The 19,762-nt window shown below is 35.7% G+C and overlaps 1 protein-coding gene across 1 annotated transcript; it reads left to right on the top strand.

Moving 5' to 3' along the window:
• Positions 1–4,616: 4,616 nt before the first annotated feature.
• Positions 4,617–18,612, top strand: LOC113765901 (protein ROOT HAIR DEFECTIVE 3 homolog 1-like). The gene is made up of 14 exons (XM_027310144.1): positions 4,617–4,697; positions 4,834–4,904; positions 9,997–10,060; positions 10,532–10,600; positions 10,687–10,734; positions 11,620–11,676; positions 11,812–11,949; positions 12,126–12,194; positions 12,280–12,407; positions 13,011–13,089; positions 16,116–16,272; positions 16,877–16,989; positions 17,716–17,945; positions 18,285–18,612. Exons 1-13 carry the CDS (start codon positions 4,617–4,619, stop codon positions 17,917–17,919), a joined length of 1,278 nt encoding a protein of 425 aa, XP_027165945.1. The 3' UTR covers positions 17,920–17,945; positions 18,285–18,612.
• Positions 18,613–19,762: the final 1,150 nt, after the last annotated feature.

The raw sequence follows: 19,762 nt of genomic DNA on the forward strand, positions 1-19,762 counted from the left end.
CAACTGGAGTCAGAAATAGCCCGCGCCATAGAAGGGATTCGTGCCACGAATGATCTGCTTGAACAGCAAAAGGTAAGGAAGCTACAAATTAATGTATCTATTTAGGAAGTTGGCAAATGAAATCATCAATGATCATCTAGTTTCTAAGTTGGTTGTGGTATAAGTCTAACTTGATTGATTAATTACTTTTGTCTGACTTTCAGAAAGATAAACGAGAGTTCTGGTTGAACATTGCATCAATTGGGGCAAATATGCTGAATACTGCCTCAGCTGTGGCTTCTGTAATTATGGTAGCAACACACCTTTAATCTGGAAAGAACTGCTAGACGCGAAATTATTAGAGGTAATTAAGAGATAACTTCTATCTATCTGTTCAATATTTTTTTTAAAGTAAAATACCGTTTATCAGAAATAGATAAAAAAACGTTTCCAATGAGAAAAATCTCAAGTTCTATGGCATTTTTTTTTAAAAAATTCTGCAAAGATTTTTCAAGTCTGTCTCAGAACATATATTGCTTGTTCTGATCTCTCATTAAATTGGTTTCTACATGAGATAATTTAGTGGAGCCAATATTATACCCTTGCCAATTTCTAACTTAACATTATGGATTGTTACGATGAACACTAGATTGGACAGCAATGGCATGCCTGCAAGCAATAAGATTCAATTATATCACACAATAGTTGTTAGAAATTTCTAATTAGTTTAATTATTAGATGTGTTTCTGTGACAGATTCATAACATTGACAAGATTATACTGGTTGTCATTTGTTGCAGGTCATTCTTACTGGCGGTCTATATCAAGAATACAAGATATGAATACTGTTGTTTGCTCTAATTGTCCCTTATTTGTGTACCGGTTTTCAGTGTTTGTTTTGTATTCTTTGAAGGATTTTTTGTGCTTTTCCAGGGGCTTTGCTTTGAGTTTGGGTAACTCAATTTTATCTTTCTTTTCTTGATAAGATTGTGACAGGTGTCGAACCTGTACAATAATAATCCTAAGTGCCAACAAAGCAGTTTCGTGCCAATTCTAGTGCTGGAGCAAGGACTCTAGATGTGCAATGGGTTACTTGATTCACCCTGGTTCCGAAGAGTTTGTTTAATCCGATATACCAGAATTTATTCACGAAAAATCTCTAATTTGTATATAGAGTAAGTAGGGTCGTATCCTCAGGAACTGGGAGAAATTCGTTCCTTTTCAAGTCAAGGCAAAACGGGGGGTTTGAGAATTTAATGCTAATGAATTGTTAATTAAATTAATCAACTGCGAAAAATAATTTATAGAGAGAAATAATTGGGAAAACTCTAGTCAAGGATACACGTCAGAGATGGTTCATGCAACCAATCATCGATTCACAAATAAATCCAACATTCATTAATAAGTAAGTTTTTAACTGCCGATACAATCTGACAGTCAGTCTCTTCTTACTGTTTCGATAGTCAATGTACGACCATTGACTATTTCCCTAATTTAGGAATAATCCTAGATACGACCATAAGATTTAATTCCCTAATTGCATTAGGAACTAGAAAAATTCTACTCTAATCAATAAACATGCTACGAGGGTTTATTTAAATTAGATTATACGTTTTCAAGACACAAACCCAATTATGTCAGTTGCTATCGGGATGAGAGTAATCAAATAATTACGGATTCAACTACCCCCAATTAGTTAAAAAACTACGTGAATAATTAAATATTGTGCAACTATTCAATCATACACAATAGTCATAACCACTAAAAGCAGAAAACATACAAATATCAATGAATGAAAGAAACAATTAAACTAATTTAGATCTCGCAGTTATTGTTGAACCAAATCTTCAGTTGTCCCGTTGACTAGAAGTATGAAATTAGCTCTCTATTAATGGAGAACAAGCCATGTAAAAATCTGTTCGAAGCTTTCCCCTTGTTTTTCCCCAAAAATCCGCCAAGAGAAAAAGAGTCAAGAAAAAGGTACTATGCTCTCTCGTTTCCTAGCCAAAAAAAGATGATAAACTGATGTCTCTCTCAATCCCTATTTTTTAGGAATAAATTAACTGATTTGAAAGGATGGTTTCTATTACAAGTTAACTTCTTCAAGCTCTCCTTTTTTTGAGGATGATGTGGACTGTCCAAAAGGTAGGAAATCTCTGGCAGCAGTCAATTGTTTTGGAATTTGATTTGGACTAGGAAACTGCCTAAACTCTTTCCCAATCTACTGGCCCACATGCAAATCACTAGGAATTCTTAATTTTAAGCACCTTCCGTTCCAATTCTTGAAATTAACACCAAATACCAATTTTGAGTAGAATCAATCAAGTAAAGCAATATTTGGTATAAATAAAAAGGGAAAATATAGGCAAATATACTATCTAAATGCACCCTATCAGATTGTTTCTTCTAAAGGCCTCATTTGCGACATTGATGTTGTTGGTTATAATATAGATTTGCAGATTGATTGTAATCCGGCTAAGGAAACATGCTTTGTTTTTCTGATGAAAGAAAATTGCTTAGGTTCACCAATCATACTTTTAGTGTTGACCTTGATATTGTCGAGTGATTAGAACAAACATATTGATCAAAGCCTGATCAAGACAAACATGGTATTCATCTTAGATGGAGTAAATAAATGTTTATGTTCAACCAGCTTGACAAAATAATAAATCCTGGAAAACAGATCAATGTGAAGCTTGGACTTGATCCCCATAAGCATAACGGGGGTTGCAGATAGAGGCTTAGGACTTGTTCAACTGAGGTAGATGGGTGTAGCATTTCTATGAGAGAAAAATCATCCTTTCCATTTTGCAAAGTCTGGGTAACCAACGATGCATCGCTTGCAGTGGAGTAACTTGATTGGTTTTTGGGGTACTTATATATATACTAAAATTAACAACAGTAGCAAAAGTATCTGAAGAAGTATATTGGAATTTGACTTATCTCACAAAAATGCAATCTATACATATAGTGCACCTTTATAAATTCCTTTATAAATTTGCTGAGAAGCGACAGGACAAGTTAGCCTTTCTTAAAAAAAAACACTTGTCATTTTTAAGTTTTCACCAACCGAGCTCCCATTCTTAACTTATAGTTCTGCAACTTGATAGTGGGACAATTGGACCATTAGGCACATCAACTCAAACAAACGAAGTTGATTCGCAATTTACAAAGACTTCTTAACAAAAAGGAAAAAAAAAGACTTGACTTTCGAACTTGAAAGATACATTGCACCTATTCTGGAAATTCTCTGGCGTTTTGAGAGCGAAGGGATGAGAAAATAATTATTTGCATGCAGTTTCTATTCATCTACCTTCAAATTTAGAAATCTTGATGTCACTTTCTTGGCTTGGCGTGTATTTTGAGAGATTCTAAAAGTCTAGTTACACAAATTAGCAACATCATTAGAGTCAAATATGTCATAATTTCCTAGGTGTATATGAGGTGAAATTACATGGGAAGACAAACTGATCAGACATGCCAACATTAATTCAACTACGAAGTATTTCAAGAAATAATCAACAATTATATATATCTTGCTTTTCGAAACTCGTAACAATAACAAATGCAATTGCCTGAAATTGAAATTGAAAGTCATGAAAATATCAAGGAAATGAACATGAAGGTAGAATGTAAGAAAGAAGTTTTACTCTCTTTTTTTTTTTTTTTTTTTGAGAGAGAGAGAGAGAGAGAGTTTACCTCATGAGTCATGATTTTCAGAATCTGACTCATACAACTGGTGAAACCGCAGCTGGCCATGGCCAATATCTCTTTTTGCAAGCACTTAAATAGGCATCCAATCATCCAAAAAAAAACATAAGGGTTACACTATTGAAGACTTGAAGGAAAAATAAATCCCAAGAATCCTCTTTATGCACATATACGAATAGAATTGCTTGACCATTGGGAATCAATAGAAAAAACTTGTCTGGTTCTTTCCTCGTCTCTTCTCAGCTGATATCTTCATCTCATGGACATGGGTAAGAACTTGCTTTCTTTCTGTTTGAATATCCAATTTTCACGTAGCACTAGCTTGCTTAATCAAGGAAGGTAGATGTTTAAAGAAAAGGGTTGCTTTTTCTAGCAAAAGATTCTCTTGTAATCTATTTTTTGACACTCAAAACTTTCACCAATAATTGGAGATGAAAATGCTTTCTACAGAAACGTAAGTGGTATCCTATAATCCGGCTTTGCTCATCGATAGAAAGGGGAATTTCAAAAAAAAAATTGAGGGGTATCTGAATCTGACCGCTGATAGTAGTGCGGCTGCTGCCGTGTCCATCATCGGCATACAAAGTACCGGTAATTTACCTAGCATCTTAAGTTTATCTTAGATTCATTTCGCAATTCTATGTTTCCTTTTCTACTAGTTACAAGTTCTTGGTCCATGCAGGAAAGAGTACGCTTTTGAATCATCTGTTCGGAACTGCCTTTAAAGTGATGGATGATAGCCAGGGAATGTATGAAAATTGAAAACCCCCTAGTCCCCTACACACACACACACTGAGAGAGTTTTTTTTTTCCCCCCCCATTCTTCTGTTTTGAGCACAGAAACAAGTTTTAGTCCGTAATGGTTTATTCCCTAAAAAAAAAAACGTTTTAAATGTTTTCAGGACTAAAACGACAAAGGGAATTTGGATGACAAAATGCCCATCACCAAGTCGTGGCTCTCCAATTCTTGTTATTGACACAGAGGGTAGTGATGGCTATGAGCGAGGGGTGATTTCCAATCTATTGTCTTGATAATGAATTTTAGTGTCTGATTTGTGAAAGCCTTAGTAATTATTGGTTATAACTTATGAATGTGATACAAGAGGGTCCATTCCTTTCCTTATTTATTTTGGATCTTTTGCAGGAGGATGTCACATTTGAGAAACAAACAGCGCTTTTTTCCTTGGCTGTCTCAAACACAGTTATAATGAACATGTGAGTTTACTTAAAATTTAAAAGCACATATAATGCTTGGTTTTTACAATATAATAATATGCTTAAAAGAAAACAATAAACCAAAAGTGATTGGGGGTTCTCTCTCTCTCTCTCTTTTTGGTTCTCCATGTTGAATTCTGCCTGCAGAAGTTTTTACCCCATCGAAATTTATTAGAGTTAAGGGCTCATCTGGAATTATCTTGTTGTATAAAAGCAAATGCATCCACTTTTGTGCATATAAATGAAACTTTACCTATGAACTAAAATTTCGTAGGAAAAAGTAAAGAAAACTACTATTTAATTAGCAGAAGTGTCTAATTAATAACTTCCTTACTGGTTACTACTATTTAGCTGGAAGTGCTAATAATAATTTCCTTTCTTCATATTTTGAAGGAAAAAAAAATCTTTCCTTATGCATTACCTTTTTACCGTATTATCATTCCACAACTTTCTTTCAAGTTATGTGTACAGTAATTTTGGAATTATTAAATTCATCCCACAAAAATGAAAATGAAAATGTTTATTATTTTTTTTAAACCTTAGGAGGGAGTTTAATTCTGTGACGCCCCCACTTCTCCCAAGGGCGAACCCAAGGGTATCCGCGGGACGCCAACCCAACTCTCGCCAGGACTCGGTACAAATTTAAGTCAAACTTAAAATAACCAGTCGATACTAGAAGTCGAAGATATAGAGAAAGGTCAATTCCTTACTAAACGTTCAAGTCTTACATCAAAAACTACCAAAAATACCTTACATTCCCAAAATATACAGATCCCAAAAGTTGTCTAAACAAATACATTCAAAATTTTAATCAAATGAGCCATCAAGTAAGCTTCTCTAAATTCCTCCCATTTCAGTTCCTGTTAAGGAAAATAAATCTAACGGGGTGAGCGAATGCTCGTGAGGCTAAGAAAATCATGCAAGCAGGTAATTCAAGTAGCAATAAAGCTGGTACGAGAGGTAAAGCTATAATATTCAAGTAATTCCTGAATATTCACAAAACACATTCAGGAAGGATACGGGAGCTCTTAGGAGCTCATTTCCACTTGCTTTGCCAAATTTCAATCTAATAGTCCGTAGAACTTTACTTATTCCATTTATGAGTCTGAGTCGAATGAGAGGTACCTCCCACCCGAATCGGTGTGGTACATACTATCGCTCAGTGGTCGATGAGACATCGCTCCAATCAACTTATGTTTTGCTTATAGTTCTGAGTCGAATGAGAGGTACCTCCCACCCAAATTGGTATGGTACATACTATCGCCCAATAGTCGATGAGACATCATTCCAATCGACTTAGAAAGGTTTATGGTTTTGAGACGACATAAGAGGTATCTCCCACCCGAATCGGTGTGGTACATACTATTCGCTCAGAGCTCACGAGTTAAACATATTCATGTACAATTACCAATCATTGTTTATGATTCTGAGTCGACATGAGAGGTACCTCCCACCCGAATCGGTGTGGTACATGCTATCGCTCAGGGAACCGATTTTAGCACTGAGACGGTATGAGAGGCACCTCCCACCCGAATCGGTGTGGTACATGCTTCCGCTCAGAACTTACGAGTTAAACGTGTTCATGTTATTCAAGCATTTGATACATCCAAGCATTTAATATATTTCAGCATTTCAAGTATGAGTTATTCATTTCAAATGAGAACGAGTGCGATAAAGTACACACTCGGCTCGGCAAGTTTACGTATCATGTATAACACTTGTACAACTAATATCTCAATCACATAAGCATTTAACACATACTTGACACTCACCAAGTAGCAAGACCAAGTAGGTTCAATTTGAAATTCAAGCGTCCACCGTGGGATCCTCTTGAAGGTCCTCGTGTGCGCCTGAGCAAATAATAATAGACTATCATTCAAATATCCCCACTATTGAGAAAGATCGTATCATTGTACAATCTTAGAAAAATCTCGTGAAACGAGTCCTAATTATCCTAAATCGAGGCTCTCGAGCGGGATTTCAAAGTACAAGAGAAATTAAGTTTACATTTTAGAAATCAATGATACAACGTTCGAATAATATCGAAGGAATAAGGAGTACTTGAAAAACTCCATTTTCTTGGAATTCGAAAAATTTCTGTTTTGATACGAACCCTTGAAAAATCGTATCTCACTCTACACAACTCCAAAATTGGAAAACTTGACACCAATGGAAACCTCTTTGAAAGTACTAAAAGTTCTTAGAAGATACTTTTCCATGAATTTAAGTGGAAGGTATTCAAAAATGGGCTTGAAGTTACTGCTTCAGGGTGCTCAGAATTGTGCTGGGGTTGGTTTTTCGCTAACTTTGGAAATTCGGTAAAATTCATACGTTGCAAACCAGCCTCCAAAATTTATAACTCAATTAGAGTTGCAAGTAAAGTTTAAGGCAGAATAAGCGGATCAAGAATCGGAGTTTTGAGCACCGAGATACGGTCGCTCAAAGTTGGAGGAAAAACGAAACTGTTAAGCTAGTTTCCAGATTTGAGTTCCAAACTTTGGGACTTTAGTTTGGTAGAAAAATAGACTCGGAACGGTACCAAATTTGGTATGAATATAATACCATATAAGGGCCACTCCCTTACCAAATTTCATAGAAAAATATGAACGGGAAGTCGGTTAACAAAACCGTTGAAATCGCAAGAAGTTCTAAGGCTAAGCTGCCTTTGCGCTTCCGGTTTGCCGTTTTCCAAACATTTGGCCAAAAAAAGACTCAAACATGATTCATTCTAGTAGGTAATGTCTAAAATATGTCCAAGGTACATTTGATAGGTGATTTACACCAAGAAATTTCGGATAACAAGTCCCAAATCATTGCTAGTTCAAATCTGTCCAAATGTAAGGTATTCCTTCACCAGACCAGATTCGAGTTTTGATCATAAATCACTCAATTCAACTCGGAATTGAGCGTGGTCAGTGGCGTTGGAAAATAGACTCATAAGGAACATTTTCTCAGAAGAAACCATTTTCAAAATCTGTCCATAACCAGCTCGTTCGTGAGCATTAAGTTGCAGCTCATGAGCTGCCTTCCAGGAAGCAACGAAACAGGACAGTGGATTTCAAATGAATGGTTTGGCTAGCTCAAGTGGAACCAGGACATGAATTTTATACCAACGGAAAGATAGGAATGTCTAGTTTCCAGTGCCACAAACGGCACTCGATTCCGACATCGGAGCAATGAGTTATGGCCGAAACAAGAAGACTGCCTGGGCAGTGACGGGATTAAAATTCCAGTTTTCTAACCTTTCGAAAGTCTAACATTTGAGTGACCAAATCAAGTTATTTTTCAATGAAACTTTTTACACAACCAATATAACATGTAAACAACATAGACAAGCCATTAGAACTTCAAAATTTTGCACAAAAGTGGTCGGACAAGGCAGGGGTAAAATGGTCACTTTTGGCCATTGCACCATCTTGGAGTTTCTAACAATAACCCAACATTATACCACTAATTTAAGCACTAAACCAACATAATTATCATCATCAACCACCAAATCAGTCCATCAACCAAAGTGGGAGTTCATAGAGCCCACACAACCAAATTTCCATCATAGACAACCTACCCATAAGCATGCAAGGGTTTATAAATGCTATATTACTTCCATAAGCCAAGAATTGAGAGGTTGATCATCACCTACTTGTGTGATGAATCAAAGGCAGAATTTCGGCCCTCTCCTTGTCCAAGAAAACCGTGGATTGCAGCTCTCCTTTGTAGCTTAATGTGATCTCCAAGTGCTAAGCTATGTGTGTGTAAAATTTGAAGTGAATTAGAGGAGATTTGAGTGAGATTTTGGTGATAAAAATTGAAGAACTCTTGGGTGTTCTTCCTTGTGGGTTGCACGCTGGAAATGAAGCTGAAAGAAGGAGTTTTTGCTGCTAATAAAGCTTCTCAAGGAAGCTTAAATGTGTGGTGCAAAATGAAGCAAAAGTCAACTCTCCAATAGTGCGCGTACGCGCGCGTTTCGTGCTCGATTCCTCTCGAGTTTATTTCGCTAGTGCACTAAACCTCCAATATACTTATATTCATATAAATATTATTCACTCTTAATTGTCCCAAAATAATGGTGTAAAGTCCCTCAATTAATCGCGCGCGTGAAAACGCGTATTTTCAATTCAAGCGCGATAAAGCGAAACCTCCAAGAATTTCTTATAACGATATTACTAATAACTATCATTTGAGTATTTAAACATAAAATTACCTATTTTAGGACCATTATACAAGTCTCCAATTTTCCAAACTTATTGTACTCTCAATCGGTTAAAATTTCCAAACGCGTTTTCACTTTTTCACTAAACGAGCCTCCAAAAAAAATTAATTTTTGAAACAAGTCACTTTAAAAATATAATAAAGCTATAATTCCATATATTTAGGTCTAATAAGGTTGAAAAATAATATTCGGGGCAAATATCCAAATAAATAATTAATTGAGCCAAAATTGGGGTTTAAAATAAGAATTTTACGAGTCCTCACAAATTCCCTGACCACTAGCCCCCACGACTAATGGTTCAAAATGAAAGTGTTTACTTGTATCCTCATGAGATTCACACTTTGCCTCCACAAATTTGTGAGTAACCACAGCAAAGTGTTGTCGGCATAGAAGTACCTTTGGATTGCATTTTTTTAAGAAATATTTGTACAAAAATAATACTCTACCGCATTCAAATGTGATGTATATAAAATAAAGAGCTGGTTGGAAGCATGAAAAGGTGATAAACAAACTTGTTTTAAGGATAATCCAATCTTTCTTGTTTTCCACCAAAAATGCCGAATCCAACATAGGCATGTTGGGTTTTTGGCATAAAATGTGGAGGGAAAGGAAGAGGCAAGTGATGGAGGAAAGAAGGATGGTATTCTTTTGCTTTCTTACTATTAAATCACTTACATGGAGCTCATTTGATTTCCACTTGTTAATAGAACTGCACCGCTGGAGAACATTTTAAAACCTAATGTCTTAGTTTATAAGTTAACCATCTTGTAAAATTCAGGGTCCAGATAGAGTCTTGAGTAGCAGTTATTAAAGTTAAAGAAACTAATGAATTGATTCCCCATATTGGATACCTTTGCTGAGGAACTTCTCTATACCAAGCAGGAAACCTGACAGTGTTAATCTTCATAACGGCGGGGGACGGTCACTTTTACAAACTGTATTCAAGGTACGTTATATACATGACTCGATGATAATTTGCTTTCCGGGAAATTAATTCCAGCGATCTATTCAAATTTGTGTCATTCACTGCTATATATCATATCCTAAAATTAGTATATAAAGCTTTATTATCGATTCTCCTAATTAATTGAATATTGGTAAGTTACCAAAGTTTTCTCCTCGTCAGTTTGTGTTTTGTATTGTCCAATTTGATGAATCAACCCCTTAAATTTTCAATAATCTTCCACCGCGAGCGGAAACATTCAACCCGGGAAGACAGCATACAGACTAGAGGAAATTGATCCAAAGATTCCAAACAAACACTAATTAAGAGGGGTAAAGTGGAAATCATGGATTGTTTCCTGGGTGTTATTTGTAATTAATCCTGAAAGATTTTCACAAATTCCTGGCGTTGCATTGCCCTAAATTATCTCTTTTGCACGTATTTGTTTTTCAATATTCATGCTAACCTTTTCAGGTGATGATTCGAAAATTTAAAACTCCAAGAAAAGTGAATCTAGTCTTTGTCCTTCGTGATGAAAACCAGGTATAGATTTCATCTCTATCATCCTATCCTTCTTCATTGTCAAAGTAAATCATAACCACAAGTTTGATTGATTAACATGGAAATAGGTCCCATTGCCCAAGTTGAAAAAGCAGTTGGTGGCTGGACTTCGAAAGGTAAAACTCATGTTTGATTGTTGTGTATTCTGATCTGAGGTTTTGAGGATCTTGATGACCCGAATTATATATTCTTGTAGATATGGAAAGAAATGACCAAGCCCCAAGCTCTACAGAAAGCTGCACTAAAAGAATACTTCCAAGTGAGAGCTACAAGATTATTTCAAATACTTTCTGGGAACCATCTCTTATTTGGTGCTAAATATGTCTTCTTTCTTTTTAATCCAAACATTTCTTGCAGTTTGGTTTTATTTACAGAAAATTGATTTTACTTCTTCAAAGTTTTTCTCTCCAATATTTAATTGTTAATGAATGTCAATTCATGCTTACTGCCTTAAAAATAAAAACAAAGTCAATGCATCGATCTTTTTAAAATCAAACATCAATGACTTATTGGCTCGAAAGAAACTAAACATCAAAACCTTATCATATACTTTACATCCTTCTTATAGTCAACCTTTTTTTTTTTGGGGCCGGGGGGGGGGGGGGGATGGGAGAGCTCTTTTGGTACATTTGTCAGAATAGATTAGGGTCGGACCAAGTTTACAAGTAATCCTCTCACGATTAGGTTCACTTGCTTGTTAATTATAAAATGTTTGAAAGCAAGATAACCTCAAAATAACAAACAGGCTATTGAGTTGTTGGCCACCACAATGGCTTTTACGTGCCTTTGTAGGATGGGAGATTAAGGTTCGAACTTTATCTCCCATCAATTACTACTAATATGTGGTTTTTACTAAAAATTTAGCAGATTTACTAAGTACCCGTTTAGTCCGATGGTGGTTCAGTTTCCGTTGATTTTGAGATGACTAATATCCCTATAGACCAAGTTCATATTGGGCTTATGTTAAGTGCTACCCTGCTATCTTGTTGGTGATTGCCCAGATTAAAGTGGTAACATTGCCTCATCATTTGCACCAGGAGAAGGAGTTCCGTGATAAGGTATCTATAGTTTGTTTCATATCCATTTACTTCCTATACATTAGGATCTAAGTAAATAATGCACGATTAAAAGTTTGCTGCTTGATTGGTCAAAAGTGTTATCAACGTTAATGATTTGCATTTTGCATTCAAAAGGTGGATTCCCTTAAAAAACGGATTATGCGCTGGACTACATCTGGTGAGAGGATTGCAGCTTCAGGTTTTGTTCGTTTTGCCCAAAACATCTGGCGTGATATTAAGGAGGACAAGGACCTTGACTTACCACAACACAGAGTAAAAAAAAAAAATCTAATCATCTATATATTCCATTTACCCCCTTTACCTGTTATTGACATATTGCCGACATTCCATTCTATCCATATAACATATATTCACTCTGTTGTTTTCTTGCAAACATGACTATTTCGTTTTTTTTCCTTTGCCTCCAACCCACCCCAACAAATTTGTAGATCATGGTTTCTAGAGTACGCTGCAAAGAAATTGCTGACGAGAAGTATCAGAGTTTTTGTAAAAATAAGGTAACCGACTGAATGATTCTTGCAATTTGGAAGTGATAGAAATGACAATCCTGATCATATTCATTTCGCTTCAAAATCAACGCAGTCCTGGACTAAGATAAAGCAGCAGGTTGAAGAGAGGACTAAGACAAAGAAGCAGGTTGGAGTGTCTCCTGAACTCGAACTACACTTTGGAGAGAATGTCAGTTCAATTTGCGAGTCGTATTTATCCCAGTAAGTGTATCAAAAATTATATAAAGTCTCAGGTTTTAGTTAGTTACTGGTAAGTGATACCCTTGTCTCATAGGTGATGGCTGTGATGAAAATTTTTAGTATTATTCCAGAACTGGTTTGTCCTGAGCCTCATTAGTTAATAGTTATTAGATAACTGTAAATTAAGTCGAGCCAGTTAACGCGAAATCTACTAGCTAGTTGGGACTTACTCTAAACTGTTTTCATCCAATTGATAAATATTCAAAAGGGTCAATTTAACGGGTGCCCAATAAGATTATATTTTAGATGTCATATTTTTTAACATGTAAAATTAATTAGGAAAAATAAATAAGTATAAGGGAGGGTAGGTACGGTTAGATAGAGAAAGTAGAAAAATGCAAAAAATGATAATAATTATTAGTATATATACACATATACATGGCAAATTATGTGAATTTTAAGTGTGTTAACAAATGTCCAATAGGCACTCGTTAGAAAAATCCATACTCAAAGTGTTTACTAAAATAATGGATAGCTATGTCTATCACAAGAAGGATTGCTGATTATACCTTGTTTATGTATCACAAGAATGATTACTGATTATACCTTCTTTTTTTTTTTAAGGTATGATGCTGATACTCAACATTATCATCAAACTAAAAGGGACAAATATAAGCAGCAACTGACTGACAATTTATTGAAGGTATGTATTGTGATTAAGTTTCTTTATAGAAAATTACCCAACAATTGGATTGGGTTGGTACCCAAGGACTCCAATTGCTCAAGGGAAAACTTCAATTTTATACGTAGAAATCTCTCTCTCTCTTTCTCTCTCTCTCTATATATATATATATATATATATTCAAGGACTCCAATTGCTCAAGGGAAAACTTCAATTTTATACGTAGAAATCTCTCTCTCTCTTTCTCTCTCTCTCTATATATATATATATATATATATAACAGATGTGCACTCATTGATCGAAAAAAAAATTGCCATAATAATTTGTAGAACGTCTATATTATTAGTAGGATTTTCACAAGTATGATCAGTAATATTAGTAGGAGTTTTACACCTTTGAACTTGTACTACATTATTACTTTACATCTCAACCTTCAACTTGACACACTTTGCACACTAGTCTTTCATTTTGGACTAATTGGGTAAATTTATTTGGTGTCTGAGCACTTAAAAGTTAAAAAGCACATGATTTAAAGTCCAAATGACTGATATATACTACTAACCATGTTTCGTGGTTGCGTCGCAGTCTCGGTTGTTCCACATCCATCGCGGCATATCAGTTGAATATCAGGTGATACACACATTATAGCACATGAAAGTTTCCCAAAATTTTTAAAAATTTACTAAAATTAGAAAATATCAAAAAAGAAACAATTTAAAAAAATAAATATCTGAGTCTACTCCGAGTGGACTAAGATATATCAGCCGATATCATGCATCACGGATTCGAATCGGTCAATATTAGCTGAGTCAAAGCGAGTCGTCGTGGATATGGTAATATCTGCGATTCAGGAATTGGTATCGTACCGATCCCCTCTGTTCCGATTACGACTCGGCTGATACGTATCGATAACGGCTGATATTACGAACCATGCTACTGACCTTGAAAGATACTATTGGACGATTCACGTTCGTTCAATTAAGAGATTGAGAAGAATGAAGGTAGTTTTTTTTTTTTGTCCAAAGCAATTATATTTCATTTCTAGCTTGATAATACAAGATTAGTTACAAAAGGTAACTATCCGAATGATCAGTCTGTGCACTCTAATGGAGCCGCATGGGAAAGGCTCCTTCCCAGCTAAAATTTCTAACAAGCTTAACTACAACTTTTACTAACTTATGTGTACATTTGTTTCCTACTCTACTAACAAAAGAGAATGTACATTTCTCAAACAAATCTCTTATTTTCTCAATGTCTTCCAGTATAACTGCTATCTTGGACTCCTTATCACCTTCTTCCCTGAGCACGTCCTATAGTTTTACAGTCAGATTGGATTTCCACTGTATTCCAGTGTGCATCTTAGGCCATCATCATCCCTATTCTTACTGCTGCCGCTTCTTCCACTAGTGGTTCACTTGTTTTCACCTCAGCTTTTGCACTCAGCTTTCAGAATTTTCCCTGTCCAGTCCCTTGCCACTGCTCCCAAACTTGTTCTATCCATTCCTTTTGAGAAGGCCGCATCTGCATTGATCTTTATTACACCTCTATCTGGTGGTGTCCAGATTGCAGTGCTAGGTGCTTGCCTTGTTTGCTGAATGTACCCTCCTTCCCCACTATTATGTGCCTCTATATATTCTGTCCATTCTATCTGTGCTTTTTTTAATGTATTCCATGCTTCCACCATGTCCCCTGAGAATATTCTCCTATTCTTTGCTTTCCATATCTGTCACAAAATATTTACAGTTAATGAAATATGTTCCAGCCCCATCTCTCTCTTTCTTGCTTCTAGTAATCCTTCCCACCATCTCACAAAGTTGCTTCTCATGTCATTTAGGCCATCCCATTGTAGTGGTGTTATTTTCCAAGTGAGTGCAGCACTTGCGCAGAAGAATAGCATATGTTCCACTGTTTCCACCTCCTCTCCACAACAGTCACACATTCCACTTCTTTGGCCTGTTCTTTGATGAATCTGCTCGTTTACTGGTAGGCTGTGCAGCAGGCATCTCCACACAAAATGTTTCAGTTTATGCTTCATTTGTAGGGACCATGAGCTTTTCCAAATTTTTGACTGGTTTTGTGGGTAGCTGGTACTTTCATAGTGTCCCCTTGCTCCTATTCTCTGCTTTTGTTGTCCCTCGTCCTTTTCCACTGCATAAGCTGATTTTATAGTAAACTGGCCAGATTGGTATACTTCCAAAACATTCTGTCCTTAGCTCCCAGTAAGCTCAGAGGAATTGCTAGTATCTTTCCCAAGTCTTCCTTTAGGAACCACCTATTTAGTGGTTCTTGATTCCATTTCCCTTCCCTAATTAGCTCCTCAAGTCTTGCCAGTTTACATTCCTGTTTTCTTATTGTTGTCACTTTCCCATCCTCATATCTTGGTATCCATCTGTCACTCCAAATCTGTATCATTATTCCATCCCCCACTCTATGTCTCATTCCTCTCTTCAATAGCTGTCTTGCACATGGTTCAAAGTCGCGGTCGCGGTCCGAACCGTTCCACATCGGTCTGGGCAAGACGCGAATTTTTGAAATATTTAATATTCTAAAAATTGTAAAAAATATGATAAACAAAAATAATTAAAAAATTAGTAAAAATAATAAAAATTCAAGTTGATTCGGGATAATTTGGAGTAATTCGGTGTGACTCGGCCATTTCAACCCTTTACGGTGACATCTCGATGAGTCAAGTATCTCGGAATCGTATCGTCCCGGTATCGTATCGGAAGGGCCCGAGACGACTCGGCCGAGTCTTTGAACCATGGTCTTGCTCCTATTATGCTTTTCCATACCCAAGAAGCTGTCTTTGGAGGTTCATTGTTCAAGCTCTGTTCTCTATTTAGATACCTGGCTTTTAAAACTCTCCTAACCAGCAAGTTTGGATGAGTGATAATTCTCCAAATCTGCTTAGCTAGCAAGGCTTTATTGAAGGTAGTTAACTAGCCTTATCCTGTAATTACATAATCATATCAGGAAATTCTTTCAGGCATGAAATTGCCTTTGCAGCTGTTTTTCATCAGATAAATTTGTGCTTTGAAATCTGTCAGGAAATTGAGCCAATCTACCAGTCTCTGGTGAAGCACATGTACCAGGCAACTCTACAAATGTTCACGGAAGCCGCTCTAAAAGAGATAGAAAAGACGCATGCCCTGTCTACTCTGCAAGCCCACAATTTCATCACTAAATTCAAGAATCAGCTCAAAGGTATACCTCCATAGATGTATAGATACATAATATTCCACACCTCACAAAATATCAACTAAGACTATGAACAGATACAAATCTGACTTTAGGCCACAATATTCCTCACCTCAAGACACAATCTGATAGGCATACGCTATCTTTCCAGGCACAGCTCTTGCAGACTTGAAAACAACATTATTCCTCAGTCTCCATATGTACTGAACTGTTACTTTCAAATCAATTTTCCTGAATTTTGCTTGAAAGAATACTGCATCCAAGTACAATGACATAACCATTTCTGAATCCTGCTCCTCACTCCAGATCAAAGGGTATTCATAGACGAAACACAACTCCTTTCTCCTCCAAATAGTAGCTGGTATCTGACACTCATGAAAGAGATGGCCATGAGATTTTTCTTTTTGTGCACGAAACACACACACAGTATCTCGAGTCAAAACACGCCAGCTCTTCAATAGATTGGCATTGATTCAGCAATTATCTTCCTCTGCAAAGCAAATCTTGATACAAGAATCCTAGCTCCCCTGATGAAAACCACACCACAAAATTCATTACTTTAGCCTAGAGTGTATCACCAGTTTTACAATCATAATTTTGTCTTTTGCAGATGCTGCCATCAGACCAGCAAACTTGGATTACGAAAAAAAACTAGTTGCCGAAATGAAGTCAGAAATGGATAAAATCATAGGAAGTTTTCAAGCAATTATTGAAATGCAAAAGGTAACCAAAACTTTTCGTAGAATACGTTCCTATACTTTGAAGCTTCTTGAAAGCTCAAGTTACAAGTAAGTATTACAAAAAAACTAAAACTAAAAAAAAATGAACTTTATTTTTAATTTTGGGACTCATGATCTGGATTCTATAGCGGTTTTATTTGGTGTATCTTGAAATGCACTAATCAGGTTTTTCAACTAACTTTTTTTCTTACATACAACTCAGTAAATAGTCAAATTTGTGTTTATTAATCCCTAAAAAATTAATATTGACCTAGCATTAGAAAAAGTAACATGTCCTACATAGTAAGAGATTTCGTGTTCAAAACCTCAAACTTACCAAAAAAAAAAAAAGTACTTAATGCAAAACGCACGTGCTTGTGTGCTAGTTTACTTAAAAAACTCCTGCATACAATAATTTTAAAAAAAAAAATTTATGCAACTCTCTACAGATGTGCTTGATTTCTCGTTTTCCAAGAGTTGATCTACTTTTTTTTCGAGCATGTATACAACTTTAATTTCTACTTAATACTAAACCTAATCATAAATCTGTAAAATTTCTTTAATGTTGTTTTAAGATGGCATACATCTTGGCTCCTACATGCATATATTCAGCAATGGTTAGCTTCATGAATCATCATAATAAGGGCGAATGTATCACATATGTATGCTGACTTAGTTCCAAATCTAACTAGATTGATAATTTTCTGTGACTTTTCTTGTATCCAATTAGAAAGACCGACAAAAATTCTGGGAAAAAGTTGTGATGATTGGGGCTCATACGTTGATTGTTGCCGTCAGCGCAACTGTAATGGCTTTGGTACCTGGACATGGAACAGCCATAGGCGTTTCACCACTCATGGCTTCCGCTTTGCTGATCATTAAAATTCTAATGAAGAGAAATCAGAGAGCTCAAAAGGTCTTGTTACCGCCATGACTTCTATACTGAAAGAAGCATAACAGGTAAGAGGTGCATCGCTTCTATGGCCATTTTGGTCGATTTATAGGTCTGAGAATAATTTGTTACATGAATCTGTCTCCAAATGGATTAGTGCCGCAATCATCCAGTAAAGCATTCTAGTGTATGCTTACTCATGATTAGTGTAGCAAATTAATTAGCTATGAACGTTGCGATTGCGAGTGGGCAAATTCAAAAGATCATATGTATAACGTAAAAGTAATCATTTTATTGAATATAGCATGAAAGTACACACTAGCATAGAGCTACTGCACAAGTGCTCTGTATACAGTATTATGTTCAAACTGCAACTATCTATTTCTATGAGTTCTATTTTTTTTCAGAGAAATGGTTCGAGGACAAAGCTCATATCCTGAATCTGAATTAAGTTTGCGAATGGGTTTCTTGTGCCAGGTTTACGACGCTGATTGCTATCCGAGAATGGCCAAGACCATGTTGTGGTTGTCCATCCGCTTGATTTGCTCAGTTTTAAGTACTACTTACTTTTCAAGACATCGACATTCTTGGTTTTGACTAGTTTGGGAAGTTGGGCAATACAGGAGAGTTTGAACTAGCTTTTGCTATTATTCAGGCTGTACATTTATTTCCTGATTATGTCCATTTGTTCTTCGGTTCAATGCAAACCACACGAGACAATTAAACTTGCAATTATTTTGAGTCCAGTGTGTTTGGATTGTAAATTATTTGAGATATTTTTACTGTAGCACTTTTTGTGATGTGATGTATGTGAAATAAAAAAGTATATTGAAAATTGTAATGGTAATGTATACAAATAAATTTGGACAAATAATCTGGTGTTTGGACAATAGGAAATTTGAAATATTTCAAATTCTGTATAAGCTTATGAATAAGGATATAACTTATAACAAAACTTGCAACAATAACCGGTATTCTAAAGAGCCATAAGCTTTCATACGGAGGTTCTGAACTTGATTTCAATGTAAGCTTCTCATTTTGATCACTACACCATGGTCTCCAACAAGCTTTTCACCTGGTAAATTATAAGTTAATTAATTGTGTAAGCAAAAAAATGTAGAATAATATGCAAAATCCATACTATAATCACACACCAATCACGTGTGTAAAAATGTCGTTAGCTTGATTCATAGTGAATTATTCCGAGACAAGTTTGGCAAGGGATTTTTCACAAAAAGAATTCTTCTATGAACACATTTTCTAATCATCTTTTTATCTCATATATATCAAATCGCTACAGTACATTTTCTACAAAAAAAATTGCAATCCAAACACACATTTTATATATACCTCTATCGATTACAATACTATTTTCTTTTCTTCTTTTATGAGTCTCTCGGCATTTTTGCAGTTCAAACTCTTTTTGCTCCTCAATCAGTAAAGCATACTTTTACCATGCTTTTGCACCATGTTGCTCCTCCAACTTGCTTGCTTTATTTTAGTGTGGTCATTTTAGACTACGATAACCAGAGATCCTAACCAATCACCTGAGAATAAAATTATTTTCATAGTGTTTGCTAACATAATTCAGAATTGGCTTTAACCATTCAATCATGCATAACCTACTCAATTAGTTCCACTAAAAAACTAATCAAATATACAAACTAATATGTCAATCGATCAATCAACTTTCTTAGAAGGTGAAATAATAGAGAGATAAAGAAGCAACTACCACCAAAATCAATTATGCTACTAAATACATGTATATCAAACAATCTATAATATTCAACACTAATAATGAAGAGTTGCACATGTTATTCCAAATACTCCCAGTAAATCTTCTTCTTTTTTTTTAACAGATGCCTCATCCCTATTCAAGCAAAAC

The sequence above is a fragment of the Coffea eugenioides genome, chromosome 3 (genome assembly GCF_003713205.1).
Source record: "Coffea eugenioides isolate CCC68of chromosome 3, Ceug_1.0, whole genome shotgun sequence".
NCBI classification, from domain to species: domain Eukaryota; kingdom Viridiplantae; phylum Streptophyta; class Magnoliopsida; order Gentianales; family Rubiaceae; genus Coffea; species Coffea eugenioides.

Bases quoted from the DNA above. Each gene is read 5' to 3' on its own strand.
- LOC113765901 (XM_027310144.1), top strand. From the start codon at position 4,617: ATGACAAAATGCCCATCACCAAGTCGTGGCTCTCCAATTCTTGTTATT. The intron at 10,601-10,686 runs GTATAGATTTCA...ACATGGAAATAG, and splicing joins TCCTTCGTGATGAAAACCAG to GTCCCATTGCCCAAGTTGAA. The intron at 16,273-16,876 runs GTATACCTCCAT...TGTCTTTTGCAG, and splicing joins ATTCAAGAATCAGCTCAAAG to ATGCTGCCATCAGACCAGCA.